The sequence below is a fragment of the Malurus melanocephalus genome, unplaced genomic scaffold (genome assembly GCF_030028575.1).
Source record: "Malurus melanocephalus ecotype Western Australia unplaced genomic scaffold, MMel_1.1 scaffold_330, whole genome shotgun sequence".
NCBI classification, from domain to species: domain Eukaryota; kingdom Metazoa; phylum Chordata; class Aves; order Passeriformes; family Maluridae; genus Malurus; species Malurus melanocephalus.
The window spans coordinates 397,478-423,066 of NW_026623562.1; the positions used below are offsets into that span (position 1 = coordinate 397,478).

The following is a 25,589-nucleotide window of genomic DNA, read 5'->3' on the forward strand; positions in this document are numbered from 1 at the left end:
TATCCATGCAACCTAAGCCACTTTCTTTCAAAGTCATTTTGACCCAGATATCTTGTAAATGTTGAATATTCAAAAGAACTTCAAAGATTAAAAACTATCTTGATAAATTCAACATTCATCTCCAACAGTGGGAAGAAAAGACAATTTTGAAACCTTCTCAAAGACATAAATTTCCCCCAAAGTATCTTAGACTTTTCACTTTTGCTATTTTTCTCCAAACTGCACAGGTGACAAATACAATTCAGGGAAACCCAATACAAAAAGGAAGTCAAGTTTTGTAGACAAACAAAGCAACCCAAATTCTTTAGACTGTCTGCCACAGGTGCAGACTGAGACTCCATAGCATTAGTCATCAGCACTTATCCAAAGCAATTTATTTGTACCTTTAAATCAGTTTATAGAAATATTACATTTATAAAACCCCAGTGAGTGGGGGGAGGGAGGAAAATCAATCTCTCCAGCATGCAGTAATTCAGTGGCAGATGTGTAACACCAGAATAACTTTCCCTTGCCCATGCTCATGACTGTACATACACTCACTGTGAAAATGCTTCAAAGTTTCTAGGTCATTTGAAAAAGAAACAAGTGGTCTTGAGCCCTTTGTGTTTATAAGAAAACTATGTGTATAAGCAGCAACAAAAAGCTGTGTAAGAAAATGTATTGTAAGGATGGCTGTGGATGTATATATATGGCTATACACACACATTTATGAATCTATTTCAACACAAGGACAAAAAACAACTATAAAATAGTCACCTAGAAAAACAGCCTGCTACTCTGTTGTGGCCTGACAATCCAGAACCAGGGTTTCCCAGGTCAGCAGCTTCCTTTTCTACAGTGAACACTGCACTAAGGACAGAATTGCTCACTGTTTGTCTCAGATGTATCTAGACAGCAGCCATGGTACGCCAGGGAGGGATTCACCAGCAGCAGTATGGATCTGGCATAGCAGCTGCACAGAATCTTCAAACTCTGAGAAAACTGTTATCCATTATGGATGTTATTACAGCAGATATCAGATATACATACCTAGTAAACATTTGCATATTTGTAATTTTATATATAATTAATTTACATTGTTCACCTTTCCTAACCTGATGCTGTGGGCTCATAATTGTAAAATCTAAAAAAAAACTAAAAAGAAGCAAAACCCAAAGTAAGTTATTGAGAAGAATTTTGAAAATTTCCATGCACTTTACAGAAACCTGGACTAAACCATAATGGTCACAGCAGGCATCAAAGGCCTTTCCACTGAAAGGTTTCTAAAGTTAAGTGGAAAAAAAAACCCCAAGGATTATTTTTCCTGGTTTCAGTGAGTTAAAGCTACATTTCCTCTTCTCTATAACATACAAGTGAAAACAACAGATAGCTAAGCACAAGCCTGATACAATTTAGGAAGATAGTGGTACACTGAATGAGGGGCAAGAGTGTGGAATAAAAATGAATCCACAGCTTCTTAACAAGCATTTTTTTTCCTGAGATTTGAGTCTTCATCCTCTTCTTACCATAAATAAGGAAAAAATACCCTTAAATTTTGCTAAGATGTCAGACAATATATTAYAGAGACCCAAAAAAGTTCTGATCAGTTCAATCCACATAATAATAATTGTAAAAGGAATTAATTTTCAAATCTGGTTTGCAACTTAATTTTATCCTGAATTCTCATCTAAGTAATAGAAAAAAATCCTTTAGCCAGTAAACATCAAAAGAAGTCTTTACATAGTTTAAATAAGAGTTAAAGAACTGTCTATTCCAAAAGCCTTTGTAACTTTTTGTTACCAAAAAAAATCATCTTGACTAATTTTTTCCAGCTGTTATTTGATCAACATACAAAGGCTGTTACCTCTAATTATTATTGATAATCTTACAACAGCACAGCTTATATTTACTTTAAAGTTGAAATACTTGTTAGATTATTTCTCAATATGACATAAATATACAAGTAAACACAATTAAAATCTGATTTCAAATCAAATTAGATATATCTTAAAAACACCTTTAAAATAGCTGAATATGAATAATCCCACTTTTTATATAGAATCACTACTATTTAGACTTTACCTCTACCATTCGTTGGTTTTAGGTGACAAATATATAAATATATGTGCGTATACGCACCCCCACTCCTATATCCACATACGTGTACAGGAAATGAAGAAAGTAGTAGCTGAGAAACTTGCTTTCTAATGAAAACCAAATAATCTCACAGTTTTGACAGGGTTTTTTTTTTCCCCTTCTTTTTATTCCAGTAATAATTATGTCGATAAGCCTGATTCAGCAAATTTGTTGCTCTCTAATTCATTAATTAAAACAATTTACTACTACCACTGTGATTTTTCAAGGACATCAAAACCACATTCCAAATCAAAACAGCAGAGATCATCAGTTTACATATGAGCAAAACATACTTTACTCTTATGGCAATCTCACATTTAAATTCTCAAACAAGTACATACAAAAGAACACATATTGTTTAGGGGAAATGAGTAGTATTTTCATATAAACTTAAAATGAGGAGAAAAAGAAGTCTATGAAAAATTAACCATTTCCAATTAGAAAAGGAAAACAATATATAAATATTAATATTATATGAAAATGCAAAGCAACATTTTTATAGCCTTAATTTTCTCGGCACGCTTCCTGCTGACTGATTTTTGGGTTGAATAAGACACTTGACTCATTTAAAAAAAACCCAAAAAAAACAGAAAGGAAGTGAAGAATTCCTACTGTGCACCCTCGTCCTCAGGGACTGACAGCAACTACACCAGCATTTAAAAACGGTTTTGGAAAATACATTAGATGATTAAATATCCACACASTCTCCAGCAATCTCTTTCACTGAGTTACCCTTGGAATGCCATGTTCTGAGCTAACTTCTACTTTTTGCTATTTGTACTGCTTGCCTCTGGTCCTATTTGTCAAATGTGGCATTTAGAATAGCAGCAGTATCTAGACAGAGCACTCTGGGTGCAGCAGGCTGAGCTCTCCCAATCTTTTCTAGCGTCATGTATTTAAAACTTCTGATCATGCTTTTTAACCTTTCCCTAGGCCTCCAGTTGACTGGCATTTTCCTCAGAATGTCCCAAGCCAGTCATGGAAACACAGCACTTTTGCCTTACAACTGGACTGAGTGCAGTGGCAGGATTATTTCAGTAGCAGTTTACAGGTACACAGACACATTATGAACTTGTAGAAGAAACCCTYACAAACCTCAGAAACATCACTGATTGTACATCACTGTACAATAACCGCTGTGACCCTGAGGTGATGGCTACCCAGGAGGAAAAAGAAATGTTTCCTGGACATGCAGGATGGGAGATGGAGATGCCAAAGCTCAACAAYGGTTGAGAAACCCTCATACAGCAGAGGAAGAGTGAGCTGTTAAACACCACTTTTGCAAGCTGGACATACACAAGCCCAGGGGCCCAGATGTGCAGCATCCACTGGTGCTGGCAGAGCTGACCAATGTCATTGGAAGGCCACTGTCTGATTCTTTGAAATTTAATGGCAGTGGGGGAGGCTCCAGAAGACTCTGTAGAAGATAAAGGTCATATTAAAGAAGGGCAAGCAGATAAATATAAGGAAGCAGAGGCAGTCAGCCTCACCCCAGTCTCCAAGAGAAGCTGGTGGAACAAATATTGCTGGAGTTATCCTTCATAGGCCAGGAGAGGCCTCCAGGACAGGAAAGGGAATGAGAACAGCTATCATATTTACCAAAGGCAAATCATACCCCAAAAACCTCACTGCTTTCTACAAACAACAAATCATCTCAGCAGACAAAGGGAAAGCAGCAGACACTGTCTTCCTTGACTTTAGCAAGGTTTTCAGTATGATCTCCAATACTATTCTGGTAGCCAAGCTGGAAAGAGGTGGACTGAATGGGTGAGCTACAAAGAACATTTTGTGGAAAACTGGTTGCATGAAGAGGCTGAAACATTAGTGTTTTGTAGTGCAAAGAGCAACTGTTGGTCAACATTAATGGCATCAGTCGGGAGTTAATACTGGGATTGATGCTGGTTTATGTTTGTACTATATTTAGCATACTGAGAATGAGTAAGATGGAACAAGACATGCCCTTAGCAAGTTTGTGAATGCCATCAAGCTGGAAAGAATGATCAACAGACTGCAGAGCAGGAGTGCCTTTTGAAGAGAGCTCAATAGGCTGTAAGAATTAGCCAAAATGCCTCATGAATTCCAAAGGCAGCGTAACCACATCTAACAGCACGAGCTGGGAGCCCAGTGGAAAGCAGCTTTGTAATGAAGGACTGAGCAGGCAACATGGACAAGTTCAGCAGTGCGCCCTTTCAACAATAAGGCATAACCACATACTGGGTTGCATTCAGAAGAAGGGAGCCAGCATACCCTGGGAAGCGATTAGTCCCTTTTATTCAGCATTTGAAGGCCACATCTAGATGACAATATTCTGTTTGGGGCTTGCCAGTACAACACTGACAAATTGGAGTGAATTTGGTGAAGACTGCCCATGATGATTGGAGTGCTGAAGCATACACATCCAGGAGAAGCTCAGTGAGCCTGAAAGGCAAAAGGTGGAAATCTAACTTTGGTCTTCGGTCTTCCACTACTCCATAAAATGGTCCCAACTGCAGCAAGGGAAACTCTGATTAGATATAAAAGGGAAAAAAATTCACAATGAAGTTGGTTAAGCACCAGAAGAATTACCCCAAGACAATGTACAATCTCTCCTCTTGTTTGTTATAAAGCATAAGTTGTTTAAATTTTTTTTGCTACTGTGTTTCCCATCTAATTGATTAGAAAGGTTTCTACTCCTTTCTCTTTGCCCCTTCTGAAGTTGTAGTGTTTGTTTTAACCTTCAAGAACCATATCCATCAATGATTTCTCAGGCAAGAATCATAAAAAGCCCAGAAGCTGTAGACACTCTATACACGCAGGACAAAATTTATTTATTTAAGCAACCTCTAATCCTTTATTTAATAGTATTGTAAATATTAGCTCTGTGATCAGTTACATGGGTAGCAAATGCTGAAAAACAAAAATGACCAGAAGAAAACATATCAGCAATATAGTCGTCTTTCCCTTTTAAACAATAAATCAACTCCCTCTTTTCCTTTTTCTTTGTATTCATGTTTCTGTAAATTCTACGTTTTTACTGATTGTGTCTCAATTTTACTTGTATGCCTGGACCTCCCCAAGGGCTTCCTGAAGCATCATTGTAAGTTCCTCCTCAGAAATTTGACCTTGAGCTTCCTTCCTTCTTTTGCATGGCTTTTTCCCTTAAAATTTAGATATTTGGAGAAATCTTAAGATATGACAGTCTTTAAACACCTCTTTCACCACCCCTTAATATTAGAAAGATTTATAAGCTTAAGAGACAAGAGTGATTTCTCTAAAATTTTCTGCTTTGATTTGTTTTTCCTTGCAGATCCCAATTCTATTTTTATTGCTGGCAGCTGTAGTTAAACCCACAGTTCCTGCACATCAGAAAATTTGTCTAAGTCTTGCCAAAGAGCCTCATCCTTTGGCCTGATGGTCTGTACCAAACTCCCATCATGAAGGCATAATTAAGATGGTCCTTTGGAATCCCATGCTTTTCCTCAACAGCAAGTTCAGTGACACTCAAACCTATGAAACCCAGGAGATCCCAGTTAGTTATTGCAAAAAGGTCAGCCCAGTTGTTGCCTCTTTGGCTACCACTAGCCAAAGGCATAACAAACATGATTTTCAGTTGCATTAACAATGAATGCTTAGAAGATTATTAATTGAAATATACCCACAGGACTGCTATCATAATAGAGTCTGAAAACTGGCATAACTATAGAAAACTTACAAAATTTCAGAAAACCAGATAATTACTTGTGTTTATGATTTCTGTTGCATGTCTACATAACCAAAGAAAAATTTGTACGTCTGTTTAGATATTAAATATTATTTCAGAGCTGACCAGTCAAAAATAAAACAGATTGATTTCCTGGTCATGAATTTTCTTGGCAGCAAAGCAAGATTTAAGACATATTGGCATGCTTAATGAGGAGCAGACAACTGCTAGATGGAAATCTGTGGGAAAGAATGAAGAAATCATAATTGGTGGTATAGCAGTAAGAAGAGGATTAATTCACCAGCTATGTGGCTGCTTTTATCAGTAGGCTCAGCATTTGGCTAGCAGTGGCAGCTACCTTCAGTAGGGTTCATTTAAATCAAGGTTTGTGCCTTAGCATAAAGATGTTAAATGGRTGAAAACATGAAACTATTTCCTGAATTAAGAGCATTATTTAGTAATGCAGTGCTCAATTATATGTTATAGATGAACTGGGTTAGAGACAACGGATTAAAGTGTCTTGACAAGTATCTTACCAATGTATCTCTTGGCTTTCAGAGATCTGAATGCCAGTAAATTCACCATTCTGGAAGGACAAGAGAGTATTAGATTCACAAGTATGCTATCTTCAGAAACTGTCTGAAGTTGGAGAGGAAGCAAGTAGGTGCCCACACAGCTGATAAAGTGATATTTTCTCCCTATAAAAACCCTCAACAATAAACACTGTATCAGCAATACCTACTTTTCTGTATCCATGAAAAATAGGTCCAAGTTTCAAACGATTTATCTAACCAATTCAGAATGACTGCCTGAGGCCATGAACTTCGACTCCCTCGCTCCCTTTATTCTTTTTATTTTGCTACATGCTGATGTCCTCTGGTCTTCTAACAAATACCCATCAGTGCCAAACTTTCACTAAACAAAAAAATTACAACCCACATTCTTGTGACCTCAGAACTACTTTCTGTGTGCCCAGGTAGTTTTTGGGGCAATCAGCTACATGGCATGCAGGTATCTGGAGTGCCCAATCTGTTTTTCAGAAGCACCATCACTACTACTTTCCAAAGGAGTAGAAGGTGACGTGGATTTGACCAAAGTCTTGAGTCTTACACGAGTGATTTTCCAGTCAGAATTACTGCTATGGCCTGACTTTCATGCCAGCACACAAAAAGTGCATACAAAGTGAGTTATATAATTTTACAGGGACAAATAAATAAATAAATAATAAGGTGCTGCACTTCTGGAATAACTTGCTCAATTAACTTTCATGTTTTGCTTATTAACCTTCTGATGTCTCATTAAGTCAGGGATTGCAGTTTAATGGGTTTAAAAAAGAATTTAAATGTATGGATTCTGAAGAAGCAGATTTTAAGATACCTTAAAAATATATTGACCCTTTAAGCAAATGGGCCATTTGAAACCTAACTACAACTTCCAGTTCATAGTCTGCTGGAACATTTATCCAGTTTAAAAGACAAGCTTTAGTAATCTTAGAACATCTTAACAACATAAAGTTACTGGCAAGCGTGTGAGAGACAGGCTGCTTCTATTTCAAAGCAACAGCTCCTAGAACAATTACCAACATAAATTCCTTGATGCAGCATTTATGAAATAACTTGCAATGAGAATGGAGAAGAAAGCCTGAAAAAGCATGTGCATGCTCAGTGTGCTGCAACTGATACTTCATACTGTATGTGACACTGGTTGGTTGCCCAGATTAACAGATGTAGGTCCTCCTTCAGGGAGGCTGACATGATAAATCTCTCAGAATATGATGCCAAGAGTCATATAAGAAACTTGAATGAAGTCAAAGAAAAATATTTCTCTTCAGAATTATTTACTGAGCAATATCCTAAAATATCCTCTGATGTGAGAGTAAGTCTATTAACTTTGTGTTTGATACATGAACTGTTTTCTAAAAAAAAAACAAAACAAAAACCCAACGAAACAAAACAAAGGAAAACCTGCTAGCAGTCACACTATGTTAATAAATTTAAAATTTTGGAACTTAATCATGTGCAATGTTTAAAGAAACTTCTGATCCTTCCTAGATTACTGAAACATTTAAGTCCCTTTTTTATGATGTTAGAAACATCCTATTAAGACCTTGACAAAGAAAAGGTTAGAAAGCAGAAACTCCTTCTGCTTCCTTACTGTCATTATGCGGCAGAATTGCAAGTTCTGCCTTCCTGAGGGGCGTGCAATCCATATCTATTTCAGAACAGCAAATACATAATGGTTACAAGGAAGGAAAGGAAATGCCATTCTGACGCCGAGATTCTCTTCCTGTCTAATTGGTAAGTAAGAAAACTCCAAGTACATTCAGCAATTGTTAATCCTGAGATCATAAAGCCATAGGATAAGTCAAAGTTCTCTTCATCTTGACAAGTCCAACTAACTCCAATAAGATCGATTATGGCAATGGACTATTTATACAGTGAATAGCTTTACTGGGTGAACAGTGGGATTGCTAAAACACTGAGGTCTTCACGTGAGGAAAGTACAATCTGGTGGTGATGTGTTTTGCTCATCATAACCAGTCGCTCCTTTTTTACCTTAAAGGTAAACATGCTGCATAGAAATGCATTTACCTGCAAAACAATTCCATCAGAATTCAGTCAGGAATCTTTCACACACAGCAGAGGCAAATGCAGTACAGAGGACTCGTCGTAACTCTCACTTTGGTTTAAAAGCCTTTTTAGATTTGTCCGATTTTAACAGTTTACTGGCACAGCTGTTAACTTTAAGCCATGAATTAACAAAACTTGCACCTGCAGTTCAGTCCTTTGATTAGAGCACCTGCTCCTGCCAGGGTGATACAGTTTTCCTGGCTTTAAATTATATTTTCTGTTCTAATGCGAACATTAAACATACTGAGTTCCAACGATGTCTATAAAATCATTTCTCAGCCAAGTCTCCCATGTTCAGTGGAAACAAAAATTTGCAGAAAAAATACCAAAGAAGATTAAGCTTTTCACCATTTTAACATCTTCACTGAAACGGCGACCCATGACATGGTCCAAGTTATAGATGTTTCATAACCCTAGGGAACTCACAAGCATCAAAATTTCATTAGCTTCACAGCAGTCCCAGTACATTCATAAGTTGGACTGCTGGCCTCCCTATTAATAAATAAATCAACTGTAATCCTTTTTAGTGGCTAAACTCTTTGCTGAATTTRTATCAAACAGCAGACATCCCTTGCCTAATTCTAGCCACTCCTCACAGTCTTCTCACACATGTAAAAAACAAAACCTCAAACTTTCAGCAGATGGAGGATGTTCTGGCATATTGTAAACAGATAATCTGCTGTTTTAAAAACTGTAAATATAAAATTTATTGAAAAATATAACAAACCTTTGGTACCTCTGAAGCTGTCACCTCTTCAGTAAAGATATGACTTTTTATGGAATTTGTGTATGCGTGCATGCATGTGTATATAAATATGTATTTTCAAGATCAACAACCAAGTGTTTTACCAAAGGGTCAAGAGAATTTGTTTAACCACAGACCTTTCAAAATCACAGGACTGCTCAACAACTTATTCCAGATTGCTTTGCAGCTGAAATATCAAGTATTATCTCACAGAAACGCCACTGCCAAAAGGTGGTAGGCAAGTACTTCTGTCCTCCTCTTACAGAACTTGCCTCTGACTCATAACAAGTTTTCCAAGCATGACATAAGACATTGTGAACACCTGAGAGCTGTCTGTTCAGGTACCATGGAGCACTAAATCTATCACAAAAGGAGGGTCCCATTTGAAACAGTAGTTTTGTACAAGCTTCTTCTGGTAGAAACAACCACCARAGGAAAAACAAGTATATATAATACCAAATTATGGCTTTGGCTTTGTTTTCTCAAACTGAAGTTAAAATAATAAATAGAAAGGACTGAATTTTACTGCTTGTAGTTTAAAATAAAAGTGCATTAATTTTTTAAGGATTATTATACATCCATACCTACATAGCTATTTCCCACCATGTGTTACAGTCATTGCCAGAGAATAGCAATAAAATTGCTCTAATTTTTGTACAGCTGAGCAGACAGGTTTAATAAATTAATAAAATTACATGTAGACATGCAGGCAATAGCTATCACTAATTTTCATTGTTACTCATTTTTCTTTATTCCTCTTCTGAATTTTTCACATAGAAAGTCATGAAGTTAATAGATCAATTGTTTTAATTTTAGCAAAGCTGAAAATCTCTGGCAAATAAAAAGTTAARATTGGTAAAGATAGCATTTAAAACCACATTAGATTCTGTTCATAACCTCAAGAGGAGGTAAAAAACTTGAAAAGCTTTTAAAATGAATCAGTCAATTCTATTAACCTATTTTCATTTAAACTCTAAGACTTACTATACAATGGTCATACCCCACATTCTACAAAGCTGCTGTTAAGATTTCTGTTGCAGATTTTAATTGCACAGTAATCCAGTCCCCCAGGCACATCAAAGGCCACATGTCCCTCTTCACCACTATTCCAATTGCTCTCATCAGCTAAGAAGTTTAAAGCACAATCAAATTTCTTTTTCAATCACATGAGCCCTGTTAATAAGCTATTCTTTGAGTTCATTCATCCATTCCAAGATTCTGCAACTTCTCCAAGATGTCTTGAAGAACAGTTTACAAAGAAACTTTTGAATGCAAGCTAGCCTGGGGGACAACTTTATCACCACTTGGCTGTTTCCCAGAGGGTAACAGGTGACATGGCCTGAGATAATACAGAACTAATCTTTTTTTTTGTGATTAAACTCCTTTAAAATTACAGCTAAAGCATCACACCCAAAGGTTGCATTAGTTAGGACTTATACTGGATATCGACTTTTCTGGGAAGAGGAGAGGGGAGAAAAACAAAGAAGGTAAATAATTGAAGGCCTTTCCTTTAATGATTTTAAGTTACTGAGTGTCAGCCAAAACAGCAAATAAACAATAATTTATATATGGGCATAGGCATCAGAACTTACCATTTTCACTGTCGGACTTGTTTTCATGTTCGGTATCAGTCAGAGTGAGGGCTGAGTTGGAACGGCTTGACAGACAGGAACTGCGCCCTGATTTGACCCCCCTGCCCCAAAGTCTCATGGCATGCTCTGGAGACATCACTCCTTCATTTTCAGTATCAGCATCTGACCCTGCACTGATAGAGTAACCTCTGTGGGGGAGCCCCATTTCCGCACAAAATGCCAGTCCTCGACGAGCTGCTGGTTCACAAACTCCTAACTGCCTTAGGGTAAAATTCTGTCCTGATTAGGGGAAAAAAAGATAACAAAAGGTGAGAATGTTTTTATTATTTTATTGCAAAGAATTTAAAAGTAAAAACTCTTCATGTGTATAACTGTCTCAGATATCACATAAGATGTTTTGTCAAAACTCCACCTGTATTACAATCAAGTGGATCCTTTTGTCTCCAGCTCTCCTCAGCACTATTTTGTCAACTGCTTAAACACATCAAAAGAGATCCTGGGTAGCAAATAAACAAAACAGAACCAGCTAACTAAGAAAAGCCAATTCAGTACATGAAAGGATTAAAAAGAAATTATAAACTGTTCCCACTTCTAAAAAAAAAAAAAAAAAAAAAAAATTTTCCAAGCATAAAAGCACTTAACAAGATATTTGTCAGGATTTTTAGCTGGCTGGTTGGTTGGTTTTGGGGAGGGTTTTTTGTCTGTCCTCATTAGAGGCCAAAGCAAGAGGCTGTTTTCCCCATACAAATGTCACCTAATGTGGCAAGGGAAAAGCTAAATAGGAATGAAAGTCACCTGTTTTTTATCTGATTTCTCTGTCCTACTTTAATACACAAATACAAATAAACAGAAACATGATCACCTTTTACCTGCAAGTACTACAGTAAAATCRTTATTTTTCATGTCACTGTATTTTGAGAAGCATTTTACACTTTTACTGCTGAAGCAGAGCCTGTGCATTTTAACAGACTTTTAGCCTGTTTCGGGGCAGAGCAAGAGACATAAGTGAATCCCAAATGATTGTATTAATAAATTAGGTGCAATAAACTTGTGACACTTCAATAACTTAGAGTGTCTAAATTATGTGACACTCAAAAATGACTGCCTTTTTAATGGCTGTGTCTTCATCCTACTTTTATGTCTGTAGATTTAAGACATTTTATGATATATAGACACTTGGCAAGCTCCTTTGCATACCTATATCCATAATACTTTTCCACCCTAGCCCACAATTATTTCATAGCTCTAAGAACAAATTAGGACATATTCAATTTTTTTACCTGACAGACATCCTAATTTCTCCATTATTAGTCATTCAACATGAAAGCACACTAGCAAGACAATTAAAACTTATAATATGTCAAGAACAGAATTCTATTAATGAGAAAGTAACAGAATTGCAGAAGTATCAATACAGAAGTGCAAACAATTCCTGAAATATTAAAAGTTCATGCACCAGTCATCAACTTTTTTTAAGTGATCTGGGTAATTTTTTTATTGCTGCAGTCACCTGAAGCTGTTGCTGCAAGTTTCTTTGCAGTCAGAACCATAAATAGATTCTGACAGTGACTTTCATAAATAATGAAAATCAGTTACTACAATTAGGTATAAATCAAACTACTTATTATGCAACTGTGAATAGACATTTGAATGAAAATACAGCTGGGGAGGTAAATATAAAGGAGTAAGCATATCTATGACTATGTTTGAACAATGTCAAGAGTATAGGAGAGGGATTACCATGCACATTGATAGTATTTTGTCATTTTTTAAAACTGTCATGCYATGTGAATTTCGGGGTTTGATGAGTGCTGAAACTAATCAGCGAAGGAAGCAGGCCAAACAAACCGCCCAGTGGTACTAGGGTCAGAGCCGAAAGTAGTAAAGTGTCTAAAATGTTTATTATTTTGCATTTTGGCAGATATATTCTAAGGATGACAATTCAGAACCCTGGCTTATGCATTTGGTAAATTAGTATGTGAATGTACATTTTCAAACAGTTGCCTAAATTCAGATTCAAATATAGAAGAAGCATCTTGTACATGTGCACAGATATGGAGTGGCTAAGGTACTCAGCTGCATTTGCAGCATCTTATTTAGTGTAAAAAGAGGGTTTTGATAGCAAAATGGAAAGAAGTATTTTATACCAAAACCAAGATTACTTGAGTCAGCAACAAAACTGCTGTAAACTTCAACGCTACAAGGTGTGATGCCCACTGCCCCCACAACCTCATGGTGCTGAGATGTGAAGGCAAGGAAGGATTCAGACACAGCTGCTGCCTCCCGAGCCACAGGCAGAGCAGTGGGAGAGCATCCCAGCCTGCAGCTCCTGCAGCTCCTGCACCTCCTGCAGCGCACAGCCCCACACTCCCACGCTGGAAATGCCTCTCTGCACTCAGACACAGAGCTGCAGGCACAGCAATTTGGAAAGGCTCTTACACACAATCACTCACTTCTTTCTTTGTCATAAGCACTTGAGACAAACTACCTGAAGTATTCCAGAACATCTTCCATGAGCTTCCTAGGAAACTTGGTGTCAGGTATAACATAACACCTACCATCTATTAATGGATTATTTACTTGAAGTTTACAATAGCCTACCTCCACATAAAGTATCTTTTTCTTCCCCCAACCCTCATGTTCTGAATGGTAAAAACCCCCACAAAAAGGCATTGCACAGCCAAAACAAAAAAAAAAAAAAAAGGGGAGGCAGGTTTGAATATTGCTCTCTCATCCCATTCAATATATTACAGCTTTTCACTACACTGAGAAGTTTTACCACATAGCCCAGAAATGTTGTAACAGCTTTAGAATCATCAGGCTACATAATCTTCTGACTTAAAACCTTCCTAAGAGCTTCACTAAGAGGATTGTAGTCCATGTAAGTTGCCTACACAAATGAAAAAACAAAACAAACCCCAAACAACCCACAAAACCCAAACTGAAAAGTTGACATAGAAACATAAAATGTTAATTTGCATTGAAAYTCAAAAATTCAAATCCCAAAGGAAATCATACATATTTGATAGAAAAATTTTACATCATCTTAAGGTTTCTGAACAATGAAAACAGGAAATCTTCCAGGATCCAGGGGAAGCTGAATACAGCTGGGATGCAGAACTACTGAGTAGCAGACTAGCTGGGAGCTTTTAACTGATAATGAACAATATTATGAAATAAATTAAAAGCTGAAACAGAGGTTGTATGAGCTCAGTGAGAAAAAAGAGCATGAAGTGAGGATGTTCTCCTTGTATTCAATTTCTAGAGTTTCTAGAGTTTCTAATTATTCTTTCCMGAATGACTTCCATGCGAGGAATGGGTTTCTTATACTTTACCATTTGGAATTTCTCCCACTGACAGTAAGGACCTCAAGAGCTCATAAAGACTTAAAAACATCTTTGCTATTGTAATGAACCAATTGCTGAGAAGGAAATGGAGGTACAGAATAAACAGATAGGCATAATGCTTTCTAAGTTTTCCCCCTTTCCTTTAAAAAAAACATACGAGGCAAAAAGTAGAAACAAAATTAGACACATTTCAAGGAGACTTGYTCTGGAGACACCTTTGGGGGTTTTGGACTATTTGGGATGGTATGCCATGAAGTTTAAATTTTAAACCACTCAACTATTAGATTATGCATTTCTCTTGGCTAGGAATATCAATTTCTGGGTATTGTAAGGACTGCTGACATCCTCCGTTTGTGCAGACAAGGACAAAACTAATTAATTAACTATTAACAATTAATTAATAACTCTAAAGTAACTTCCAAAAGCTTGTGCACTGTTAAAAACACAGCGTTTGTCAACAGTGACCATACATGCCTACCTATTATGTTGCAACTTTCTGTGTAAGCAACGATCCATGTAGGATTGGTGCACCTCCTGAAGTACATCAGTCATATAAAAAGGATACCAACATACTTTGAATACTTTTCAATTCTGTATGTCTACATATAGAATTATTATTCTTAGAAGATTATGTGCACAAATATATTTCTCCACCAGAATCACATAGGTTACATTGTCTACCAACATGCTGGGTTGTTTTTTGTTTTTTTTTTTGTTTAATCAAATCCTGCTATAAGAATAATATATGCAGAAAAAATGTAGTTCTTTATAAAGCCCTATAAAAAGCTGGAATTAAATGGAAACTTGCTGCACTTGTGCTATGTTTGTTTCCCTGGAATAATTGGGGAAGTCCTTCAAAGACCTCCATAATAATTTATCTGTGTTAACGGGTTTTTGAAGAGGACTACCAAACAAAAGAAAAGGTTCCATGGTTCTTCAGTTGTTAGTGTCTGCTTTAAGCTGGATCTATACTAAACATAAATACAGAGATATTATCTTAAAAACCATGAAAAGGTGAAAGAAACAAACAGAAGGAATGAACAAAAGTTGCCAAAAGAAAATTTGGCAGCATCTCCAGCCATCAGCACTGTCCTTACTAATTCATTAACCACTGATAAACTGACAAGTCAGATTTTAGCAACAATAGACTATAGAAAAAAAAATCTGAAAAGCCTCCAAAGCAGCTGCCTAGTTAGCATAAAAATACACCCAGTTCTCCCAGAAACCAGAGGAATTATAGTGTGAGTGCCTTTGCTGACTTTGGTTTTGTCCTAACAGGATGGGAACAGTACCAAAAAGGCAAAGGTCCCAAACACATCCAAGTTCATACGCAAAATTCTGTTCAGTTAGGCTCTTGATAATGTTTCATGTCATATCTGCTGTCTCTGCATCATTCATTATTTGTCAGTCCCGTTTCCAAACTATTCTTCCTTTGTACTTTACCTTCTTCTATCTGCCTAGAACACATTCGTGMTATTCAAAAATCAAGCACATTTTCCCTACAATCACTATTTGACATGACAAAAATACTTGAAACACAGAAACTGTGAAACAACCCAAGCTGTACAGATGCAAAGCTATGATCATGCTCCTTAGGAGAACCAATCTTCTCCCTTACTTTTAATTTAAAAAAAAATTAAAAATCAAGGAAAAGTAGTTTCATATATTTAGAAAGCAAATGAAGAAAAAGATCATTCTCTAGTTTCTATTTTCTCTCTGCAGAAAAGTGCATACAAACACATCTTCTATAGTAAAACGTTTGTTATATAAGCAGCACTGACATTGAAGTGTTACTGCAAGGACAATACTGTTTTCTGCTAATCTGATATGGGAAAAGTATTTACTTCCATTTTTTTTTTTCATATTTGGACACTAAATAGGGAATACATTTTTCCTATTGAAGCTCTTCATGCAGAGCTCACACTACAATGAGGTCTTCTGTAAGGGAAGGTCTTGAGAGGAAGAACATCAAAATAAATGTAGAGTAGGGTAAAAAATTTCCTGAAAACAAAAGGATAAATATTTTTTTGAAAATATAAACACAGGTACCTTGGATACTCCAGAAAACTCTGACAGCAAGTGTACAAACACTGTCTCCCAAAGTCAGAATGGTAGGTGGGTAGAACCCAATTACACAAAGGAGAGAAAGCCTAATAGATGCAATACAGCTATTCTGTCACACAAACTTCACAATATATTTAGTAAAAAGGTATTTTCAAAGCTGTACGTGCAGAATTCTGTTCACTAGGAAGCAAGAAATTGCAGTGAAGACTGACAAGTAATGAGCTTTACCTATGTTAACATTTTCTTTCTCATCTTGTGTAGTGTTTTGCTGTTATAACTTCAGCCTGATTTTCTCTTTTGCTTTTGTGAAAATTATCTGTGAAATTGTGAAATTTAAAAATAATCCACTGTATCAAATTTTCCTCCTGCTCTTAATWCCAGTGTTTTTCTTTTCACTCATCACAACCATCTTCCTTGTCACCTTTTAATCTATTTTTCTTGACCTTTCCACTCTATTCACTTTTCCATCTTAACCTCCTTTTCTTGTCATTATCTGATTTAGAGTGGAGCTGTAAGATCCGAATGAAACACAGTTGTTTCTCTAATATATCCAGTAAACTACATAATAACAAAGAGCATTGAAATATATTTAATCTTATCAAGCGTGTATATAATTTTCAAATGCCTGTTATTCTCAACAAATACTAACCACACAGTTCTCAAATTTCTTATGGACTTTTAAAAGCATTTGGGAACCATGGTCTTGGTGACTTCTGAAAAGGATCTAGTGCCAGATCCTGTGAGTTCTCTGAACTCTACTTATTGTGCTGCTCTTGATAGGAGAGCTTTATGTAAAACTCAAAACCCAAGTAAATTCTTGGGAAAAAAAAGTAAAAAATCATACATACATATTTGCATATTTGCATATTTGTGAGAAATAAAATCTTTCAAATTTGGTGTCTAAACCAAGACATGTATTTTTGTTACTACAGAATCACGAGGAGACACTGAAAGGATATCCTGGGAAAGTTTTTATTTTCAGATACAGAAAAGAACTTATGTGAATGAAACACAGTATCTTCTAGACACCGGTCTTCCAAATTATGGTTCAAACATGCAGACTCTCTGGTGCAGTATGGGTAAAACTCATAATTTTATTCCCTGCTAGGCTAGAGGTGGCAGGGGATCTTCAGTCCTAATCCTCAAACTAGAATATAAGAAGCGCTTCTTAAACCAGTATAAGGATAAAGGGCTGCTCATCAAGCCCTTCTGAAGTTACCCCAGAGTAAGATTAAAGACAGCTGTAGATAATTTCACAATTGCAGAATTCAAAGCTTTGAAGCAAACATGTTCCAGTAAATCAATTAATAATTTAAACATTATGGTTTCAAATTTGGGGATTTTCAATTAAAATCTGATTTTATGACTATGATTATGTAATATACAAACTAAATTAAGAGAAACCAGCACAGCTGTCCCAATCACAGGCTGCAGGAGGGAAAAAAAGGATTTGTGGATTTARAAAAGAAATACAACTCCATGAGCATCAAAGAACACAAAGTCTTGATCATGAGCAGAATGACAGTACTAGCATTTTAGGCCTCTGTCTTAATCTTTGAATCCTGGGAGCAAATCATCATCATTCAAGCATCCATTTATTACAAAATAAGAATAAAGCCTAAATTTGATAGATGTGAAGAAAATGTGACCCAAGGGTAAACAGTCTAGAGATGATGGATATACAGTCCGCAAAGAGCCTACAAGCACAGCTCTGACAGGTATGAACTGCCACATTAAGGTCAGTACAGTGCTAATGAGATGACATACAGCTTGAAATGGGGAAGGAAGGTGATGAGGAAAGAGGCAGCATTCCACATGCGCACTAACTGGGCTCAGGTTTACTATTTGCCATTCCTCCATATGAGGAGATGAGAAAACTCAACTATTATTTATGCCTTTCCATGAGGGAAAAGCATATCTGCCACCACAAGTGAGCAGACAGACCCAGAGGGATATATCTCTCAGCATGGTAGAAAACTTGATTAGTTTTACAGGTTATGAACACCTACAAAGAAAACACCCAATGCACCTATTTGAAGCCGCCGATACATTTCAGTTTGTGGAATTTCATAAAGAGGTGTCCCACATGTATGGGCATTGAGTCTTCACTGCATGGATAGAATGAGGTGCTCAGACCATTGCTGTAGCTAAATGCAAGAAACAAATAGCAGAATATGGACCCAAAATTTTCTGCTGAAATGAAAGCCTCTTATTCCCTCTATCATTCACACTTCCTGTCACAATTCCCCAAAAGGTTTTCCACTCTGTAAATCCACATATTAAATGTAGTGTAGCAATGTTTTAATTTAGATGTTCTAGCAAAATGTCCATTATGCTGAACACATGAGAGGATTTACCACTCAAAGTAGTTATGGCACTTAAAAAAGAAAAAAAGGCAGAAAAACAAAGCTTGAAGGAAATGTGTTCCCTAGGCTCTGCCATTTCCTCTTTTGGCTTTAAAAAGCTCAGTAACATCGAGGACTGGCTCTGAAGCCTGAAAGTTGTGACATTTTACAAACTAATTTCAGAAAGCATCGAGGAACTTTCTGAGGAATTACTCCTATTTTACATCTCTGCTTCACTCTATGCATTTATTTGCCAGTGATGGAATAAGCAATCACTCTCAGCTTGGCCTCCAGCCCTGATTCTCAGCCCAAAGCACTAAATCAATAGACAGGAGAGACRGGACTCTTCAGCCTCTTTAATTCCTCCCCTTACCCCATCTCTAACTGCACGCTTTTCTGGCTTTATCCCCTCCGTAGATGTTAACATGCTGAAGTCATCTTTCATAGCCATGCATGGGATCCATTCATCTCCCCAATCCACCATTTAGATTTTATTATGAACAGAAGCAGCACATACATCTCAGGATATGAGCTACAGAAAGATGTAAAAGCAGCTACAGACCCTCTACAACATCTTCCTTTCCATGGGGTTGAAAATCCTTGTGAAGGCCTCTTGCTCACCTTATAAATCCTTAATCATGATGATCAAGAACGCAACTCTCCAACTTGCAACTGGACTAGTYGAAGACAAGGTTTCTGCTCTACGGATGTGTAGTGGCTGTGCAGAACTGCCTGAACAAGCAGTCTACTGCCAATAACCAAGGCTGATTTCCCCCTGGAGAATCAGAATTACCCTTTGTCTCTAGATGTGTAGCTCATCTGCAGGCCATGACCCACAAGGGGCCAATTTCACCTAGATGAATACCTTAGAGCCTGCGTGCATATCACTGAGWGCCAGCTAAATATACTCCTAATCAAATAAAAGTGAAATGCTTTTCTTGGTACCACTTTACAGCTAATAGAATAACTTTAAAAGTCAACAGATCCTTATCACCTGGAACCTGAAAACCAATTAACTTCTTATTGTTGCTTTAAGAAGTTACTAGTATAGCAATGAGAGATTATAACACTACTTAGCACCTACAGTGCTTTTCATCTTCAAAGCATTTTGCCAACATAAACTAATTAATCTTCCCAAAATGCCTCTGAGGTGGGTAGATGTTATTATTCCTGTATTACACAAGGTAAAAAAGAAAAAAAAAAAACCACCTTTGGCAGAAGGTGAGGTGTTTTGCTCAAGGCCACAAAATTATCCAGAACATATTGGCACTGTATGCTGCTTACAGAAGTTACCCACTGAAATCAGGCAGACACTGCAGGTGGCCATGTTTTAGCATTAAAAAAAAGGGATCTGTCATGATGACAATCAGGACATATCCTGAACTGCGGCCAGGAAACATAAAACACTAATTCTAATATCTGCCTTAGATTGTGAGAGGCAGTGCTTGCTATGTCACCGAATGGTAATTAATTTGCTCACTGGGGGACCACAAAGTCACTAATATATTATTCCATACCTTAATACAAATACCCTGCAAATCAAGCTGATTCCGTTCTGTTGAGTAGCACTTTCCTATTCAATAGGCAGACACAGCTCATTAGAAAAGCCCAGGTAGTGGAAATCAAAAATGTTCTTAGGTATCTATCCTTCCACTGCTTTGCATGGGTAAAAGTACCCAAACCTTAAGTTTAAAAACACGACCACTTAAACCCTTTAATCCTACAGCTGACATTTATGGTGACTAAAAAGATTAAACATTTTCCTATCCAAATAAGTCATTTTTGGCAGCTAGTATTTAAAAGCAATAGACTTTGGAGTCCTATTACATCAAGACAGTAGTTGTAATTAAGGTACTGGTTTCTAAGGTCTTAAAAATGTATCCTTGACAGTGTTTAATATCTCATATAATAAAACAAAATTGTCAAAGCATATATATAACTGTTTCAGGTCCTTCTTTCATGCATGGTGATATTTTTCTAGGACCTAAATCTAATTTTCATGGGAATAGCAGTTGAACAATAGCTGCGATATATCCACACAGTGTAATGTACTACACATGGCATTACTTTTTAGCACCCTGGTATAAGTCATCCAGCATACTGTGCAGGAAAATAATTCTTTTCCTTTACTTATTTGGCACATTCAGCCTCTCTTCTAGCTGCTTCAAGGAGTTATTAGGGCATTTAATCCAATTTAGGCAGTTAAATATTCCAGAAGAGTAAAGGTACAAAACTGTGCATAGGAATAGTTTCTCCTGCAAAACTGAAAGGAAGAGAATGAAAATAAATTGATCCCGAGACTCAGTTAACAGCGAGCTGTTATGATTGATAAACACAATTAAGTTATTCTCGCTGCCATCTAAGAAGACCAAATAACTTTACCTGCAGTCTAAATCATTTGACTCAAGCTTCCAAAAAGTAAAAACTTAACAAAACCTGCCCTACCTCATGGGGTCTTCCAATAGAAAAAGGTGTTCTACAACTCAGTTTTTCAATTTACACAGTTTGTAAACAGTGCTCTGACTATTCGGTAAGAAAATATGAACATGCACAAACCTGCACTGAATTCTGCCACCCATGCTTGTGGGTCAGCAGCTGTTCCTGTGCAAAATCTCACTAACTTGATTCATAAATCTCTCTGTAGAAACTATATACACTGTACTGCAGCTACAAAACTCTTTGAAATGGAACAATGACTACTTGTAAGGTATTTAATATTCCTCTCTTTGTTTTAACATGTATGTGATAGTAAATAAAACATAGTTTTTGCATCCCTGCATTTTTCTTATTTATTTAATACAAAGATTTTCAGTTCTTGTGAGTACAGGTTTGATTCATGACCTCTTTTAAATTATATTCATATTGTGAAAATATTACTTGAATTTTTTTCTTCCAAATTTSTTCCAATTTTAAAAAGACTTCTTATTCTCTGTGTTTCTACAATACTTCCCACCCATGGTAGTCATACCACACTTCCAGATATTTTTGCATAGCAGTCTCTCCTATGCATGTAATATCACTTCACACAGGAAGTTATATAAATTTTCTAAGCACAGCAATTTTTCTCTGTATAACAGAAAAATTTAACTTCATACTGTCAGCTTTAATCCTGAATTGAGCAAGAAACTTGGGTATAATGCAGTACAGAATCACAGAATCAGTCACAGAATGGTTTGGGTTAGAAGGKACCTGAAAAATTATCTWGTTTCAACTCCTCACCAATGGCCCCTGTCTAACTAGAAGCATCTGGATTGCTCAAATCAGTTAGAGAAGCACGTTTAAATCAGGCTGCTCTGTACAGTTGTATATTTCAAAGTATAACAAAACAGGTGCAATCTTCTTCCCTAACACATAAACAAAAAACTATCATATCATACCTTTGAAAGTAAATAGTCTTTCATGGTGCGTCAGTCACTGCCAAGCGTGAGATTAGGTATCTTGTCAAAGATATAATACAAAATCTAGTATTATTCTTAAAACTGCTTTTAAGAAAAAAAAAGCTCATGGCCTTCAGTTACATGGCTCTCATGTGGGGTTTATAAACAAAGAGAAAATAAAAAACTCATTTAAAAGTTCTAAAAAGAGTAGGCTAAATCCTCTGTAAAAAATTTTAAAACAAAATCAGTTTTGCAACAGATTAAGGGACTTGAGAAAAAAAGGAGATTGCACGAAGTCTTATCTCTCATGGATGTTAACTGAACATATATTGCCTAGATGTAGTTCCAATTTCCAAAAAARGCATACTTGCTCTTCTAGTCTTGTCAGCTGGGTTTCAAGTAGTACRATGGTCCCAGTTATATAATAATTTCATGTTCAAATACTTTACAATATGTTTTAAATGCTGTTTCGATAATTATAATGACAAGTATATATACATATATAGGCTCTTATTCCTATTTATGCAATTAAAGTAAATTGAAGTAAAGCAACAGAAATTCAACATATGAGGAAAAGTATCATGTGACTGGAACTGACAACTGTAGAATCTCCTCTCCACAAGAAAAGCTCTCATGGAATAAAGCTACCACTAAATAAAGAACACCTATCTCCGACAGCAGTATCCCCCCCCTCTGAATTCCTACCACTGGATTTTGGAAGAGAGGAAGCACAAAAAAATGTGTATTGAAACAACTCAGGAGGGAGAGATGGGAAAGTTCTGATTCATTAGCAGAAAGCTTTCCAGGGATTCACCACAAAATATCAGACACGAAAAATATACTGACATTTAAAATGTGAGGCAGCAACACCTTGGCAGYCAGGAGGACCAACCGTGTCTGTCCTGCATCAGGCACAGCATCACCAGCCAGGCAAGGGAGGGGATTGTCCCGCTCTGCTCTGACCTGGGGCGGCCTCATCTCGAGGGCTGGGGGCAGCTTTGGGTGCCACAATATAAGAAAGTCATTAAACTATTGGAGAACATCCAGAGGAGGACAACGGGGATGGTGAAGGGCCTTGAGTGAAGCCATGTAAGGACCAGCTGAGGTMACTTGGTCTGTTCAGCCTGGAGGAGACTGAGGGGAGACACATAGTCCACAACTTCCTTGTGAAGGGAAGAGCAGGGGCAGGAACTRATCTCTTCTCTCTGGTGACCAATGATCCAAGGGAATGGCCTTTAGTTGTGTCAGGGGAGGTTTAGGTTGGATATTAGAAAGATTCTTCCCCCAGAGGGTGTTCAGGCACTGGAACAGGCTCCCCAGGGCAGTCGTCACAGCACCGGCCTGACAGAGTTCAAAAAGTGTTTGGACAATATCCTCAGGCACATGGTGTGACTCTTGGGGTGTCCTCCACAGGGCCAGCAGCTGAACTGAGTGATCTCGATGGATCTCTTTTAACTCAGAATATTCTATGACTCTATGTTTTTAATTGTTCCACATTTAAGAGATGAGAAACTTGCATAACTGCTCCAGTAACGTTTCAGCCAACACTGGAAATTTCATATAGTTATTTTATGCAGTCAGGRCAGAAAGTGAAACACTGGTCATGATTAATTTTTTTAATTCATTCCCAAATAAAGGTATTTATTAAAGGTTGCCTTTTTTATTTACAGAATAATTTCCTGTTGAATTAGGAGGTGTCAATTATACTTTCAACAAAACCATGTATTTCACACTATTTCTAGGCAGAGGGAAAAAATAACCCACAGGGAAGTATCTTTTATATATTATTAAAAAACCTTTGAAATGACCTTGAGGACCTTTTCCACAAAATACTTCCAAAGCCAGAAGCTGCAAATTCTCAGTCAAAGATGAATCAAAGGGATACACTGCCAAAGACTGCAAAACAAGCCCTTTATTACCTGACCCTATCAAACCTGCAGGTAGTCTCCGAAGGGGCCAAAGCAGTATGCATTACAGGAAGCCAATAAGCCATACAAAAAGAATTGAAAGGACAATGAGGGAAATCAAACGGGCACAGAAAATCGTGCTGAGACCACTGGAAGGTGAAGAGGGCATTATCCATCCTAGACTGCCATTTTAGGCCTGTGCACATGCATTTATTGCACATTGGGCAACAAGTATTAGCTAGGTACTATGTGCTTTTCTGAAAAAAGTGAAAAGGAATAAAAATGAAGCCCAATTGCACCATCATATGTGATGTGCAAACCTCATAACTTCTTCCASTTTGTTGCTGCTGTTTAAAAGAGAATAGTATTCCAGTCAGGCAATAGTTCATGAATTCATTAAGTAAATGGTGCCTGTTTTGACATAATTTTATCACTAGTAATAAGAAAGTACCTACAGTACAGATCTCAGAAAAGTTCCTCTTGATTTTACCTCATTAAAGTAATGATGTCAAGGTGACTTAAAAACTAAAAAATAGTGAYGAATTGGAGTTTCAACACATCACAGAAATGAAAAATAAACAGCAGAAAGTAGACCAGAGTAGCAGCAAACCTAATTTACACGAGCCTAAGAGAAATATTTTTATTTCCCTTGCAAACACTAGAAGCAAAGAAGTCAACACCATCTGCCCAGCTCTAATTTTAATGCAAAGTTATTCTAAATGGATTGGAGAAAAAGCATCAACAGGGAAAATAATTTAGATACTCCAAAATTAAAACTAGGGACTTCCTCACCAGGAGGAAGATTTCTAAATCTACTTTTGTTCCTGCATAAAGAGGAGATGGCTTTAAACAGAAGACTGAATCACAGGTTCACACAGCTCTTGGTCTAGCTTTATCATTTTAGATAGCTGAGCTGCAGTACTCTACACATACCATAATTTTTTTTCCTCCTTACACTGAATAGCTTAGTTATGGAAACGTAGTATAGTTTTGAATCCAAAAGTGATACATAAAATGCTGAACCCTAAATGAAGCCTAGTTCAATCATTCAGAATCCCTGAGGGACCAGAATCTCCAAAGTGACCTCTTGAGATTATCTAGTCTAAATCCTCTGGTCAAGCACAGTCAGCTACAGCAAGGTGCAAGAGGACCATGTTCAGTCAAGTTTTGAACATCTGGATGGATATTTAGACTACTCATGTCAYTCCAGTCCTGAATTCAAACATTCAACAGCAAGCTTTAGCAACCTACTACCATCTGGTTATATATCAGAGATAACCACTAAAAAAAATTATCCAACACACCCAAATGCACCAACTGTGAACTAATTGAGTTTACTCACTGTACAGTGCTCTGAGTGAGCTTACAGTGCCCTTGTAAGCTAAAATATAAAGGCACTGAGGTAATGCATTATTTGTAATGCTCACCCATAAACACTATGTTTCCACAAACCTATTCATAGGGCTTGTCCTTCTTGGAACAGTTGTATTTGTTTGTTTGGTTTTTTTTTTATTTTTTAAACTGTTTATATTTTAGACATACTGGAATGGCAAACTTTTGGGCAACCTATTAATGAGCCGAACAACTGGGGGTCTATTTTTTAAATTGTAAGGCCTGAATGCTTCACACTTGACTTTGCAATACTGTCACTGACCCATTGACATCACAGGCCATTTACTTCCTGTGCATCACCTTTTATTTATTCCAAAGATGGTACACAGTGCTTCCCCATCTTTGTAAAATATGTAGGGAGACACAAGGGAAGTGTACTGTGTGTGTGGAATATTA

At 37.0% G+C, this 25,589-nt stretch overlaps 1 protein-coding gene across 1 annotated transcript in view; it reads right to left on the reverse strand.

Moving 5' to 3' along the window:
• The window catches only part of TENM3 (teneurin transmembrane protein 3), a 406,242-nt gene that overhangs the window by 286,651 nt on the left and 94,002 nt on the right, over positions 1 to 25,589 (reverse strand). The window contains exon 3 of the mRNA XM_057377891.1: positions 10,762 to 11,040. Within this exon, the coding sequence (XP_057233874.1) occupies positions 10,762 to 11,040 (279 nt within the window). The remainder of the gene's footprint in view (positions 1 to 10,761; positions 11,041 to 25,589) is intronic.